This window comes from Tiliqua scincoides, chromosome 4, assembly GCF_035046505.1.
Source record: "Tiliqua scincoides isolate rTilSci1 chromosome 4, rTilSci1.hap2, whole genome shotgun sequence".
NCBI classification, from domain to species: domain Eukaryota; kingdom Metazoa; phylum Chordata; class Lepidosauria; order Squamata; family Scincidae; genus Tiliqua; species Tiliqua scincoides.
In genome coordinates, this window is record NC_089824.1 from 102801181 (window position 1) to 102817285 (window position 16105).

Here is a 16105-nt window from a genome sequence, read left to right on the forward strand (position 1 = left end):
GCCTCAACGCCTGCTCCAGAGCCCAGTCCTAAGCATGTCTACTTGGAAGTTTCATTCTAGCCAATGGGGCTTACTCCCTGGTAAAGGTTGCATCCTATGCATGCTTTCCTGGGAGTAATCCCCACTGAGATCAATGGGACTTATTTCTGAGTAGGCATGCCTAGTATTGCGCTGCTAGTCCGGAGGCTTGCCGGAGATGCAGTCACAGTCCGCGCTCTGAGCAGAGCAGCCTCCTTGGCTACGGAGAAGCTCCGAGGCTGACCCACCGCACTCCGGCGCCCCCGCTTCCGCCAGCTCGCTCCGGCACCAGAAAGGCTGAAGCGGGCCCCAGGCGCTTCGCGCGAGCGCTGACCCTCCGGATGATGCCGAAGCCTCACCTTCTTTGGGGCGCGCAAGCAGATGTCTCCCGCCTGCTCCGCGCTGTGCGGCCCGATCCTAGCCACACTTTCCTGGGAGTAAGCCCCATTGACTCTAATGGGACTTACTTCTGAGTAGACATGCCTAGGATTGGGCTCTAAGGCTGGAATCCTATCCACGCTTTCCTGCGAGTAGACCCACTGACTAATGAGACTTACTTCTGGGTAGGCCTGCCTAGGATTGGGCTCTAAGGCTGCAATCGTATCCACTTTCCTGGGAGTAAGCTCCACTGACTCTAATGGGACTGAGTAGGCACGCTGGGAGGAGGAGTGGCTTTCCAATCCCACGGTTTGGCCTGGCTGCTCCGAGGCAGCTGCACCTCCAGAGCTCTGTGGGCGCCCGGGGCATCCCCACTGCCGGGCAAGGGTGCTGGCCGACCCCCCTTTCTCAGGGGCTGCCCCCTCCCTCCTTTGTTCTCCGAGCCCCGCCCTCCCCGCCGCTGCTTGCCTGCCCATTGGCTCCCGGAGCCGCCACTCGGGCTAGGGGGGCAGTTTTGGCCCTGCTCCCCGACAGAGAGCGAGTGAGCGCTGGAGGGGCGGGTGTCTCCTTCCTCTCGCTTACCCCGGGCTGGAGCGGTGGCACGAGGCAGGTAAGGGCTCCTCGTCGCGCTCTTCTTGCTGCTCCCTGCACCCCGGGACGCCCGCTGGTCTTCCCTGGTGGTGACCGAGGGAGAGGAGAGGACCTGGGCTGAACGGGCGGGTGCTCCCGCCCTGCCTCCCTCCCTCAGCGTGGAGACAAAAGGCGGCCCTGCCTGGTCCCTCCCTGCCTCTCTCTGGCCGGGCCCAGGGCTCGCGCAACGCGGCGACAGCCCTGCGCGCCTGGGGCTCTCCAGCGCTGCCGCTGGGCGCCCCGGGAGCGATTGCATCATGTAGGAGTCCCCTACGGGCGAGGGAGGCACTCCGCTCTCTCCAGGCCCTGGGCTGCCTGCCCACCCGCCCCCTCGCACCTCTCGCAGCCGCAGCCTGGATGGGCTTGTGTGGCAGTGGGCAGGGTGCAAGGCGCACCGGGGACCCTGACGGGCGAACTCCAGCTGCAGGGATGACCCTTGGGCGCGCGCAGCACCCCAGGCAAGAGGGAAGTCCCGTCAGGCGCGAAACCAAGTTTGAAAGCCTATACAGGGCTTTGAGCCCCATCCGGGGCATGTCTACTCAGAAGTAAGCCCCATTAGAGTCAATGGGGCTTACTCCCAGGAAAGTGTGAAGAGGATGGGGCTGTGTGTGTGTGGGTGGAGTGCCTGAACTTTGCTTGTGTGTGCTTTTGTCCCTCTTCCCCAGATTCCCAGACCCCAGATTCATGGATAAGTCAAGATGATGCATAAACTGGTTCATTATGATACATAAACTCACCACTTTTTTGGTTCTGGGATTGTTGCACCTACATAGTAGGTTCCTGCTATGCTGGTTGGGAATCTGTCATCTTACAAGTTCCATGTGTGTTATGACTTAAAATCAACTCAGGGCCCAATCCTGTCCCTATCCTGGGTCCTTGTTGGGTCCTGTGTGCACCTATTTGCCATCCCTGCAGCTAGAGCTGGGACCTATCAGGCATCCTTCAAAATTCAGCCCTGGGATAAGGGAATAAATGTTTCTTTATCTTGAGGAGCACTCTGGCCACTGTCCCATCACAGGATGTGGAACATGGCTGCATCAGCATTGGAAAATTGGATAGGATTGGGCTTTCAGCAGGAATGTGTGGTATGGGGGCGGCAGGTGAGGCAGAACCATCCCATCCTTGTCCATAATAAAACACTGCAGTTTTACACTTGCTTACACCTGAGGAGGATCTTCTTATACTCAAGGAGGCTCTCCTTACACCTGCTTTCTCTGGAGTAAGCAGGCAGGGATGCTGTAGTGCTTTTTCATGGACAACAGTTCTGCCTTACCTGCTGCCCCTGCACCAAAGCTCCCTGGCTTTCAGGGCAACTTTCGGTCCATTTCTGTACAGGATTGCATGGGCTTGATTCCCAATGATGCTGACTTCCATGTACTGTATGTATTGGATTTCAGCCTTAGTTGTGTCTGTTGTTTACGGGGCTGTGCCCATTGTGGTTCTGTGGATCCTGATGGCTTCGGACAAGGTTAGAACATAGTTCTAGACTTTTTGTAGCAGCAACCAGTCATTGCGTTTATGGTTTCAGTGACATGTGGAATTGCAATATTCCTTCCATGCAGAGTAGATATAATTTGTTTTGAGAACAGGTAGACTGAACCTTTCCCTTTTATCCTTCCTGTATTATAGTCTGTTGAATCTGGGCATGTGCCTCAAAAAGATGGAACACTAGCACTAAAAACAGTCCACACGTGCCATCATTGTGCTGCTGTACCTCTGGTCTTAAAAAGTCCAGTTTTTCTCCTTTAATAAATGTAATGATGGACAGCCCAATCCTACCTAAATTTCCGCATGCTGATGCAGTGGTACTAGTCTCAGGGTAAGGGACATTTGTCTCCTTGCCTAGGGGTAAGTCACAGTAGGCAGTATCACTAGCACAAGTCTATGTTAACCTGCGCAGGTGGATCAGGCCTGTCAAGGGGGATAGGGCATGAGGTGTGCTGGCGCTGCTGATTCCCCCCCCCCCAGGTCTGAGACCATTAACAAGGAGTGGAATCAAGTGTTCTTACTGTCTGTCTGCTTCCTCTACTATCTGCTTCCTGTTAGAATTTTCATTATTACTTCCTCTAACAGCTATGAGTCTAGGTTATTACCGTCTACTTCCTTTTCAAAACCAAAAGGAAGAAAAAGCTGCCTTTTGTAAACCAAAAGAAGTAATGAGTGCAATGGGGGAATTTGACTAGCATTTGCTACTGTCTGTGCTTTTGCGTATCTGTGTTATGTGTTACCTGCAGATACAGTATCCCGTGTTATGTATCCTCCAGACACCCATATAAATATCTGAGATTTCACGTGGAAAATGGAGCAGAGTTGTTCATGGTTGTTCTAAAGGGTAGAATCAGGATAAATGGGTTTAAATTACAACAAGGCAGGCTCCAGTAAAGCATTGAGAAGAACTTTCTGATGGTATAAACCAGGGGTGTCCAAAGTTTTTGGCAGGAGGGCCACATCAGTTCTCTGACACTGTGTCGGGGGCCGGGGGGGGGGAGAAGAATTAATTTACATTTAAAATTTGAATAAATTTACATAACTTTACATAAATGAATATATTAAAGATGAACCTATATGAATGAATGAGGGTCTTGCAATAGCTCAATGCCTATAAAAGGCCTTGCACAAAGCAAGGCTGGCCTTTCCTTTGCTGCCACTGCTGCATCACAGATGTGAAAGAGCAAGCAGTGGAGGGAGCTCTCATCCCACAGTTCACACGAGAGGTCAAACAGTTGCCCTCACGCTGAGAGCAGTTGCGTCGGACCAGTGTGGGCTTCAACAAATCTCCGGAGGGCCAGAGGCTCATTGGAGACTGGGGGTTCCCTGAGGGCCGCATTGAGAGGCCTCAAGGGCCACAAGTGGCCCCCGGGCCGGGGTTTGGGCACCCCTGGTATAAACTGTTTGGCAGTGGAATAGCCTGTCTTGGAAGGTGATAGACCTTCCATCATTAGAGGTCTTTAAGCAAAGCTGGATAACTATCTATCAGGGATATAATAGTTATGGACAGCTTGCATTGGCAGGTGTTTGGACTCTATGATCTTGCAACCGCATGTGGCCTAAACAAAAATGTAGTAATGTTAAGTGTGAGGTCTGTGACAGCAGGACAGTGTGAAAAATAACAATTAAAATAGGTCCAAATGTCTTCAGGTTCCCCCCCCACCCACCCACAAAAGCCTTGTTAACAAAATTAACTAAATAGACATGCAAAGTGAGGGATGCAGTGTTCTAGATATTTTTGTGGTTGAGAAGTGTGTGTATGTGTTGGGGTGGTGGGTGGCTCAGTTTGATCACTTCTGGCAAGCTGATGACTGATGTAATGTTCTACTGAGACTTATAGTCTCTCTAAGCAACACCCCTCTGGATTTGGCACGCAGGCAACTGCTCAGTTTTATTCAGTTAGGTGTGGTCTTCATGTTTGGAGTTCTGAGCCAAAGAAACACTTAGCATCTGACTTCTTTCTTTTGTTGGGAAGCATTACAGCTTTCAGGGCAGAAAAGAGTGAGGTGAAAATAACAGCACCTGCCATTTTGAACATTTTGCAGACCTGTAAAACTTACTTATTTCTTGTTGTATTGAGTGACTTTGCTTGTAGAATGCTTCATTTTGTCAGTTGTAGTATATATTATACTACAATTTGTACTCCTGCTATCATGAAAGGCCTCTAAGGAGAGCTTCCTATGTACAAAATAAAGTAGCATGTCGAGTGTCTGTTTCACTCTAAGTGTTGTTCAGTATCTGCTTCTGATATGAACCGGAGTGCTAGCACTTCTTGAGTTCTGAGGAGTGGCATGTTCCTTACTGTTTTGGACAAAGAATGTATACCTGCCATTGATGAACTGGGGGGGGGAAGAACACGCCAGAAAAAAAAAAGATGCTGAAACATTTATCCACTAGATTCACACAAGCTTGCGAACTGCAGGAGTTCAGCTGTTTACAGGGTAATTAGCAGCTACAGTGTCCTACAAACTGCAGAAGCTGAGCTCTTTGCAGGGCAGTTAGCAGCCATCTGATTTTTGAATAGCCTCAGGGCTTAAGGCAACTAGTTATCTGGTTTTTCCATCACCGGTGTTTTCATTGGAGACTCTGTAGGACTCACCAGAAATTATGTATTATTATATATTATACTGCAGTTGCATGTAACTTTAACTGAATGGTCTCTTCTCTGTCATAAAGTGGCCTTAGGAGGAGGTGCCAGATGCTTTCTCCTGACCATGGTATGTAATTCTCCTAGTGCATAATTAATATGCAGGACTCCTTGCCACATGACATTGTGATGGAGCCTGACTTAGATGTCTTTAAAGGGGGATTAGACAGATTTTTACATAAGAATAGCCCCACTGAATCAGGCTATAGGCCCATCTAGTCCAGCTTCCTGTATCTCACAGCAGCCCACCAAATGCCCCAGGGAGCACACCAGATATTTTTGAAGAAAAGTCCATCATAGGTTACAAGTCATGATGTCTGTGTGCAAGTTCTGGGTTTTAAAGGTACCTCTATCTTAAATGCCAAGTGCAAGGAGGTGGCAACAGGAATCTTTTTGACTGTGTGCTCTCAGAGGCTTCTTGTGAGCCACTGTGAGATGCCAGAAGCTAGAATAGATGGGCCCTTGGCCTGGTCCAGCAAGGCTCTTTTTATGTAACCTACCCCCGCCCCCACCATTCCTGCAGCTCCTGTTACCCTTAATGGTGTTCTAGACCCATGCTTACTATGCAGTATGGGTCTGGGACTTTTTGGTGGGTGGGTGGAAACCAACTGGGAGTTTCAGTGGCTGACGGGACAAGTGACGCACTCCCCCTCTGCTTCTTCCCTTCAAAGTGTTCCCTTCCAGGACCACTTTGCAACACAGAAGGGAGCAACAGTCACTGTTACATGTGACTGCTGTGTAACTTGTAGTCTGGCTCTCAGAAAACTCTCTTGCTAAGTTTTGTGCACGATCTCACTCATTTATAGCTTGGAAGACAATTTAAAGTGCTTCCATACAACTCGTCTGGTCAACCAGAGATTGCAAGTGCTGAATGTCATTTCTGAAGCATTTTCTACTTCTCTCATTTAAACATTGCCTGTGAATTGGTTTGGTGGGAGTGAGAGGGAGGAATATAGTGCATCTAATACTATATGGCTTTTCATTTTGCAATCAGGAAGTTGATGTGCCTTTGTGCTTGCATTAAAATGCAATTAGGATATTTTGTGTATTTTTTCATTTTAGGATTTCTTGTGTTTGTGGGCCATGAACTTTGTGTCATGAATGTTGTGCCAAAGTCTTTTCATGTAATTTTGGCATAAATAATTGATACATAGAATAGTACTTACCAAATGCATCAAATATTACCCTGCACATACCTGATCTCATCTGATCTTGGAAGATAAGCAGGGTCAGGCCTGGTTAGTACTTGGATGGGAGACCGCTTGGGAATTCCGTGTGCTGTAGTCTTTCGAGACTGAAGGTTGCCAACCATTTATGTCCAATAATACATTAAAATGAACATTAGCAACAAAATTTGGGCTTCAAATCCTGTTGTCAAAAATGCATGAAAAAGAACAGTTGCATCTACGAAAAAGAACAGTGCGTAAACTCTCAACAGATTCCTATTAAAAGATATTTAATTATCAATGTAAAACAGCATTTTTCAGTCAGCGGTACTGGTGATACTTCGTTATATAACTGGTGCTATTGGGCCCCACTGCCATTGGAATTGCCAGACACTACTGTGCCCGACCTGGCTCAGCCAGCAGTGGGATGGTGGTGGACTGGTAGCACATATGTGGCTGTGCAGCAGTCTGGCCTTCAAAAGAGGCACAGGTTAGGCAAGTAGAACAGAGGAGATATCGGGAAGCTTCATTAAGCAGAGGGCTTTTCCTTGCTACAGGGACAAGTGTGTGGGAAAATACCTTTGAACATTTTGATACCAGAATGAAACTTGTATACATGTCTAGGATGCACAATTCTCCATTTGAAGTTCTGTTAATTACTTGACTCCCCTGCCCCACTTTTCAGGGGCAAAAGAAAAGATGTATAATTGTACAGTATTGCCTTTGAGCGTTGAGATATCCAAGTGAAACTTAGTCCTGAACATTTTGGCTGCTGTCCTTTGCACGCCTGCGTGATAAGTCCAATTGAAGTCTGTGGGACTTATTTCTGAGTAAACATGCACAGGATTGCACTGTTACTATGTATGTTTATGACTTTATTCTTCCTAGGAAGCTAACTCTTCAGGTTGATCCCAGTAACTGCTTGTGGAGAAGGAGAGAGAATTGCAAAATACATTATAATGTGATATTTAAAACAAGGACATCTTGCACATTTGCTTTTTCTTGTTACATTTGTGTCCCATAGCTTTTTTTGTTTTGTTTTTTGCAGACCCTTGGCAGCTGTGCCCCCAAACAGACTATATCAAATCCCACTGTGACCATTTCCAATCACATGGTGATGAAACCTTGATAATGTTGGTGGAAAACGGGAGAATTAATGAGGGATTCTTTTTCTCACTCCCCTTCCCCCATACTTAATTATAGAACACCAGCTAAGAATGGAATGGACAACCTTTTGATGATACCTCTAGTCGCAAGTTTCAGCTTTGTTATGTACAAATGTAAAAGCACCAGTAAAAATCTAAAGTATTTTAGAGGAAGTCAAGTGTCCAGTACTTGATCAAACAGTCTGGTGGATATTGATGAACTTATATAGTAAATAAACTCATTTACGTATGAAGGATTCTGTTGGTTTAGAGATCATTTAGCTTCCTTAGAAATTGGAATGATCACATGGTTTTATTTTTTAAAGGAAGGCAGATGGCAGCGGTAGCTTCTTAATTCTGATATGAGCCTTATTAATTTTCAAGTGAGCAACAGAAGCAGCTGGCAAGATGGAGAAAGCATTCCATTTTTTTTTTGCCAATGACAGCTTTTATCTTTGTGTAGTGCAGTTACTGATTACTGTTGCCTGAACCAGAGGACTCAGCTGGATGCAGTCTTGATGGTAAACTAAAGAGTGTCTTGGAACACTGGCAAGCTCTGTTTATCTTTCAGAATGCACTTGAGGGAAAGAAACAATTTATCTAATCTATGCTTAAACTTGTGGGTAATTTGCAAAACTGTTGGCAGTGTGTTATTGCTTTAGGCGCATGCTCCATCTTTTCTTAAAATGATAACTGCCTGGCTGGGTGAGGTCAAAGATCTATCTAGTCAAGCACTCTATTTACATCAATGGCCATTTAGATTTCCTCTGGAAGCTCACTAGGTGACCTGAAGGTGATGGCCTTCTCCGGTTACTTGTCCCTAGCATCTGGTGTTTAAGTGGTATACTGCCTTTGAACATGACCATTTGGCTAACATGATTAGTAGATGGGCCTGTCCTCCATGTCATCTAAGTCTTTTTAAAGCCATCTGAACTTGTGGCCATGATTAGTAAATATTTGTGCACATTCATTCAAATGTACATATACTGTATAGCATTTTGTGTCAGGCAATGACATAAAAATCAGCCAGTATATTGTAATTGGATCCAATTTATATTTTTTTCCTCCCAAATAAATTCTACAAGGTCTCTTTAGAGAGCAAGGGAGGCATATGAACGTAAAACCTTGGTCTTGATTCTGGACCACAAGTAAGAGAGGTGTAGGGGTAATTGCATAATTTATTTTGAGTAGAAGCTATGACAAACTTGGAAGACCAGCATGAAAAGAGGTTACTGGCTATTTGTGATGGCTGCTTTTTGGGGAGTGGGGGGAGGCAGTTTTTTTCCCTTTCCAAGTAATATGTGTCTACAAGATGGAAGGCATGAAGTCAGAATGTGTTCTCTGGCAAATCACAGCAAGCTTGGGAGAGAGACAAAGTCTTGTCTCACTTACACAGATATGTGGATAAGATAAGAAACAGCAGTCGAAATGCTTGCCATTCCTTATTAAAACGTGTATCAGCAGAAATGAGAAAAATCCCCATTTTTGTTCCAGGCCTTCTGTTCTTGTTAGGGAGAGGCAGAGTCTTTTCCGGACTTACAGGGAGCTTTAGAAAACTGGGGGGGGGGGGGGAAGCATTTTTCCTGATGTCCAAAGTTTACTGGAAAGGGGAGAAAATCCTGCCTCTCTCTCCAGACCTTGCACAAACATAGAGTCTGTGAGAACTTGGGAAATCAGGTTGAAGACCATGGAGGGGGTAACCACTTCCTCCCAGCCATGTTCCTGATCTGGATTGCCCCCTCACCCATGGTTGCTATTGACTAAAACATTCCCTATGCCCATGAGAGCTAATGTTGCTTTAAAAATCACATGTAGTTTGGCCTTTCTTTTCCAAAGCTTCAGAATATTTAATCTCACAGTGGAGCCATCTGTACTTATTGTAGAATGAAAGCAACTCAAACACATTCAGCATTATTTACTAATTGGATAGAAATAGATGACTAAGGGATAGGCATGGGATGGGATAAGATGGAAAGGAAATTTGTCAACTAACCCGATCTTTTAAAAAGGCACCTGCCAAGAACAAAATAGGGACAGTGATTTACTTATTAGGGAACAGATAACCAGAGAATAGATGGAGTATATAGGCTGTACTTAAGTCAATAAAAATGCCCACTTTTTAGTTGGGATGTCTGCTTATGTCTAATACCTGTTCAGGCAAAATCACATTGTCCAGACACAGATAGGAAAGAGCAGTCTAGCATGTGCTAATAAATCCTCTGTTTTCATTTGAAGAACATTCCCTAGGATATTTTATCCAATAATGTGTCCCCATGGGTGGCAGTTATTTGAAGTCAAACCAGTAGCTAGTGAAGAACTCATGAGCACCCAAGTTCTTTTGTCTTTGATTTTTGAGTTCTGTGAGTGCATAATGGTTCTGTGGTAGATTTGTCAACTTTTGATTAAAAAAATTACAGCAGTGGTTCTCACCCATTTAGCACTGGGAACCACTTTTTAGGATGAGAATGTGTCAGGACCCACTGGAAGTGATGTCATGACTGGAAGTGACATCATCAAGCAGGAAAATTTTTAATAATTGTGGACTGCAATACTACCCACACTTACCCAGGAATAAGTCCCATTTACTGTCATTGTTAAAAGATTATACGTAGTAGCTTGTTAAAAGTACAGATCTGTAGCATTTCCTCAAGTGCAGTCACATGCCAAGGTAGCATCAAGTCTAATATTTTAAAAATAAAATATTGAAATGAATGGGGACCCAACTGAAATTGGCTTGCAACCAACTTACTGGGTCCCGACCCACAGCTGAGAAACACTGAATTACAGTATTGTACTACAAGTATGTGCAGAGTGCCTTTCCCTTTAGAAGAACTAGTTCTTTTAGTCTAAAAACAGATTAATGGTCATGGTGTAACTGATCACTTAATAGAGTGTTTAACCCTTGTGATTGGATCTAGTTTCTGTGTTTTTTAAGTGACTTAAGGCAGTGGCATATCTGGCAGGGTGTCCAGGGGGCTACATGGTCCAGGCTGGCAGATGTCTAGCGGTGGCATTCACTACCCCCTATACCCCCTGCCTCCCCCCCAGAGATGTGATGATTTTAGGCCTTCTGAAGGCCTTAGAAGGCCTTTGGAGGGCTGGGCAGCCGCACATGGCCTCCCTTGCCCTTAGAACATCTCCTGGGGGAGGTAGCGGACATGGGGTCAGCACCTCCAGGAGGGAACAGCACCCCAGGAGGTGTGCACCTGTGCAGCACAGTGTCAAGGAATGCACTGACTTAAGGATAGAATTACACATTGCTGGTAATGTGAACATACTTGCTGAAAATAGCATGATACCCATGCTAAGTTCTCCCCTCCAATGTTTAGGAACACCTGACCTGTGTCGCTTACATACATTTCCCTGTTCCCAATCTATGTCACTGGATGCTGTCAGTGCACAAAGTGATGATGTCATGGTATGTGTCTATATTCCTAAATGTTACAGGGGGAGAAGGAGCACTGTAAGGGGTTAGTAGTTTTCACTGGCATCTCAATTTTCACCCATGTTGTGTGGTTCTGACTAAAGTAAAAGATATGCGTTATCTTGTAACAGCAAATAGAAAAAAATTACTGGCATCTTAATGGCTAAATAAATTGTTGGCATTTGAGCTTTCTTGATTGAAACCTGGATTTCCTGATGCTACACTAGTATGGGCAGCATTAACAAATGCTTTGGGGCCATGAGCTTGATGCCCTTCTCTGCTGGCAACTGACCAAGAGGATGAAAATGGTCTGTAACTGATAAGAAGCAGCAGCCACACTCTGTGATGGTAATTTCTTCCTGCTGTTTTTAAGTAATTCAGAGCATAATCCAAAACTGACGGCATGCTGGTGCAGCAGTTCCTGCACCAGCCAAGGGTGTCACCGCAAATGTGCCATAAAGCATGTTGCAACACCTGGAGAGTAAACGGAGTTGGTGAGGAGGCCTGTCGGTGGTGAGACCCCGCCAGTGCTGCATCCAAAAGATCAACGAAAGTAAGGAAAGTGGTGGGTGGCGGGAAGGTGGAACTGAGGCGGGGAGCGGAACGTTTCTAGGTGTGGGGAGGCTGGAATGGGGGGTGAATCAGACCCAGAAGGGGGCAGATCAGCAGAGCAGGCCTCAACCATATCCTACCCTCCATTCCGGGTCTGAATGACTGCTCAGACTTGCACAGTGGCTGAATGGCTGCTCAGGCTGCTCAGACTTGCACCAACTAAATAGCTGGCGCCGATCCAAGTAGCCCCATTGGGCAGGCTGGGATGTTACTTGGGATAAGGGGGGGGGGGAAATCCCCTTACCTCAAGTAGATCTCCAGCCTGTTCCTAAGCTGCACTGGATATAGCAGAGGCCATGCTGTGCCGGCACAAGTTAGGATTCAGCTGCCCATTAAATAAACTCAGTGTCCTTTTCCTATCTTTTCTTTCAGATAACTTTTAAGGAAGGTCGGCTGTGTGTTGTTAAATAAATAATATATGAACGTATATACCAAAATATATCATTTGAAAGTATGGTGTGGAGCAGTCGCCTCCTAACTACAGCTTGCAGACCACACTGGCCTACCAACATATTTTTACAGGCTTGGGGAGCCCAGAGGCATAATATTGTGCTCCCTACTCCTTCTGCTTCTCCCCCCACCCACCACCACCCACCTTTTTCCTGCTGATTTGTAATGAATGCTCTGTTCCTTTGCTTCAGAATATGGGAAGTTAAGAAGCCAGGATATTACACCAGAATATTGGAAGTTAAGCCAGGATATTACTCATTAATACTCACAAGTGGTTTTGTGAATCTGAACTGCCCTCACCAATGTGCAACCTGCTGTTCATTAATAGGTTTTTTCTTGTTTGCTGTTAAAAGCTTTGTGGCTGAGTGTTCAACGCCTGTGAATTCCTCCTGAATGTATGTTGTAGGCAGCAACAATCTTTCCATCTTCCTCATCAAGTGCTGGAAAAACATGTTGATAGTAGCAGTTCAGAGCTCAGAAAGGTTATTTGCTACTAGTCCCATTTTTCTTTCTGTAGAAAGAACTCAGTCATTTTCAAAAGGAAACTGGTTAAAGGGAAACCAGTTATAGGATGAAGGGTGCAATACTGTGTTACAGCCCTACAATGGCATTAAGGTATTGAAGAAACATACTGCACCTGTCAAACCTCCACTGTCTTTCTATGATACGTCAGAGATGACATCTTGGGACTATGGAGGAGAGAGAAAGGAGATCAGTGGCTGAACTAATTGGTTTGCTTCATAGGAAAGGGCACTGGAATTTGTTTGTTGATATGGAAGTGGTAATTGAATCTCTCTTCCTTATGTGATCAGTCCTGTTGCTTGTGCCTAGGTGACATTGCACCTAACCTAAGTGACATTGTAACATCTTCATCCTCTGTATCTAATTAAGCCTTGCTCTTCCTGTACCTTTTTGGAAATAATCTGATTGTTTTAGGATAAGAGGTTTGGTTAAGCTCTCCTGGGTAGTATATGAACTGGGTATGTCATGCAAAAGATTACCACCTGTCCCTGGCAGACTTTGAATGCTCAAGAATCACACTGTTCTACTGACAATAATCCAAGGGCTGGAAGTACTATATTGTGCCAAGTAAAAAGTCCCTGTCATGGGCAAATCTAACACTACAAAGGTGGGCCCTACGTTGGGTATTTCAGATAAGTATCAAAATATAAAGGTGGCGTCATTTGATAACAAGAGTGGACTGTACTGTCCTTGTGCAGGGATGCACAAGGAGGTTTAAGGCAAGGCAGTTGAGCTATAGAAATCGGAGAGCTCTGAGGGGGAAATTTATGCCTTCAAGTTCGAACTCCAACTGACAGCCCTGTCTCCTGGCCCTGACTTCTAAAGACGGACAGACACACACACAATATCTCTTTGTGCAAAGGGAGGGTTGTTAAAGGGGCAGCCTCTGGGCCTGGAACAAAGCACCTTGCAGCTCCTTGCATGAAGCATTCCTGGCATGGGCAGTGAAGGGCCAGGGGTTCCTGACATACACAGTCCAACCCCTCAGCTGAGTCTGGCTCAGCAGAGACTGCCAGTATATGTAATGGTTCAGGGTCCTGGGGCTCCTCTCTACCCAGTATTGCTAAAATACGGGGTGTCAAAAACCGTCGTCTGTCTATTGCAAATCACCCAGAGATCTGCCAGAAGATCCTAATAAACCTTTTGCCTATTCTCATTCTACTAGGGGAGCATCATTATGGAGCACATGCACTCAGGCTTACAAAGAAGGGTGCAACTGTGAGGTGTGAATTGTCTCTCTTCTGTATAATATGTAAACCTGCTCCCCCCCCCCAAAAAAAAAACTTGAATTTTTTTTAACCTCATCTCACCTCAACTCTGACAGGACCAATAGCAACCAGATTAAATTGCATTGGGTGCTGAATCCACTAGTTGGCCATTGTAGCCCCATCTATAGAGATACAGGAATGCTTATCTCACAGTTGCATTTCCCTTGATTACCTTGTCCATGAGTACCACTTCCATCTAAGTGTCTCTAAACTTTTTGGCCGAAGGGCTGCATCAGATATCTGACACAATGTGGAGGGCCAGAAAAAAAAATTACATAAACACATTAGAGAGAGCTTAGATGAATGAATGGGCTCAAATATTCCAGGATTTCTCCAAGCACCAACACAACCCAAGAAATAAAACACACTTAAATGGACCTCCATTCCCCCACCCCACGAGCACAACTCCGGTTGTATTTGGTCAACTGGGCCAGAAGCTCTCATGGGATCAGAGGCTGGCCGTGGGCCGCATCTGGCCCCTGGGCCGGGGTTTGGAGATCCCTGATCTAAGGGGAAGCCATAGTCCACAGAGATCCAAATGGCAATAAACTTGGCAGTGCTAAGTATCATTTTAACAAGCGGGAGACTTCCTTTTATATAGTTATTATAATTGGCTAATGCAGTTGATGTACTTGGCAGCAGCAAGGCTTTCTGTTAGGAAATTCATTTTTAAACTTAATTCAAATGGCTTTTGTTTTGTTTTGTTTCAGCCATGGAAGAATTAATAGTTGAACTTCAGCTGTTTCTTCAGCTTCTTGACCACGAGTACTTAACATCCACAGTCAGGGAGAAAAAAGCTGTTTTAAATAACATTCTTCTGAGGATACAATCATCAAAAGGTCAGTGTCAGATTGATATTCTTTGCATTTAGTCTGAGTGTAAAGTATTTAACGTGACACAAAAAACAACAACAACATTTTACTACTTCTTTGTGGTCTTTTCTGTAGTAATACATATTGGTTCTGTATCTGTACATTAGTTTCAATACTTTCTAGAGCTCTAGTTAGGGAACTCGCATGTGGGCTGCATCCTATATGCACTTACTTGGGAATAAGCCCCATTAAACTAAATGGAACTTACTTCTGAGTAGGCTTGCCTAGGATTGTGCTGTAAGTGCTCTAGCCCCTTGTGGGAAGATTTGAGGCCACTTGTGTATGCTTTAAGAGAACGGTTTGTGGAAATTACAGGTAGCTACAGATCTTTTCTCAAACAGATGGAAGAGTGTTGAGTTCCAGATCTTTAATGGAAATTTTCTGAGGTTGTCCAGTACAGATACGATGTCTGTCCAGTATAACAGCACAGATGGTCACTCAAAGAATATCAGTTACAGTCAAGCAACTGTTCTTCCTTCATTTGTCATTTAGAGCTGCTTGGTCCTTGGTCTGTTTGTCCATCTGTCTTTCCTAGAGCAAGCAGGCTCTAGTTTTGCCCCACAACAGGCAGGAGAGAATGGTGGTCAGAGAGATCTGCAGAGTAGTATTTGTGTTTTCAAAATTCTGAAAAAGATTAACAAATGTGTGGTTATGGACTGTTACCATGGAAAGTTATCCTTTGAATGATTACTCCTTTAAATCTGGTTTTTTACCTATTTAGATCTTGAGATAAAAGAAAATGTACAGAAACAAGAGATGACCAGTAATTTACCTGCTCCTCCTCAGATGCCTTTACCAGAGATCCCTCAGCAATGGCTGGTGAGTATTTCCCAACTATTTACAGTACTGAAGGGATTCTGTTTCCCATTTTCTTCCAAGCACAGTTTTGAAATTTATTCATATATATGTGAAAGTTCTGTTTCAGGTAGCAGATTACACACAATTGCCTACCTGCATTTTCCAACATTCATGCTTAATTAGAATTGAAACAAATGTTTTCTTAATTTTTTTTGATACTATGTGATATTTGATAGCTTGTAGTCTGCTGTGTTTGATAACTGATATGCAAATTACTGTCACAGACTGCAGGGTTTCAAGAGGTTCAGTTGTAGAAATTTTAGAACATTTGGAAAAAATTAAACTTGTATATCTATAATTGACCTTTTTCACCAATTTACCCTGCCTGCCTGCCTTCCTGAAGGACAAAATTGCATGTTGTAACCATGGATTGACCTTGGATTCATCCTTACTCAAACAGATCATACCATTGCATCATTCACAGGCAGTTCCAATAAACATGCAGCGTGTTAAAAGTAGTCAGAGTTGGCCAGCTATGCTCCCTAGAGTTCAAACTCTCTTTCTGGGATTTTTATTTCAAATGCAGCTTTTCATAATTAACTGGATCTGAGAACTGCTTCCTGTTAAATTCAGTCAAGTCTTCTCAAGCTTTCAGGCTGCCAGCAGCCTGTCTGCACATTGCTATAA

General features: G+C 44.8%; 1 protein-coding gene and 1 pseudogene across 3 annotated transcripts in view; both read left to right on the plus strand.

Moving 5' to 3' along the window:
- Positions 1-983: 983 nt before the first annotated feature.
- Positions 984-16105, plus strand: part of AFAP1 (actin filament associated protein 1) — a 51873-nt gene continuing 36751 nt past the window's right edge. For all 3 annotated transcript variants that reach the window (XM_066623826.1, XM_066623824.1, XM_066623825.1), the window contains exons 1-3: positions 984-1006; positions 14459-14587; positions 15342-15439. In XM_066623826.1, the coding sequence (XP_066479923.1) occupies positions 14461-14587; positions 15342-15439 (225 nt within the window). In that variant the 5' untranslated portion in view covers positions 984-1006; positions 14459-14460. The remainder of the gene's footprint in view (positions 1007-14458; positions 14588-15341; positions 15440-16105) is intronic.
- On the plus strand, positions 6329-6448 carry LOC136650003 (5S ribosomal RNA; annotated as a pseudogene).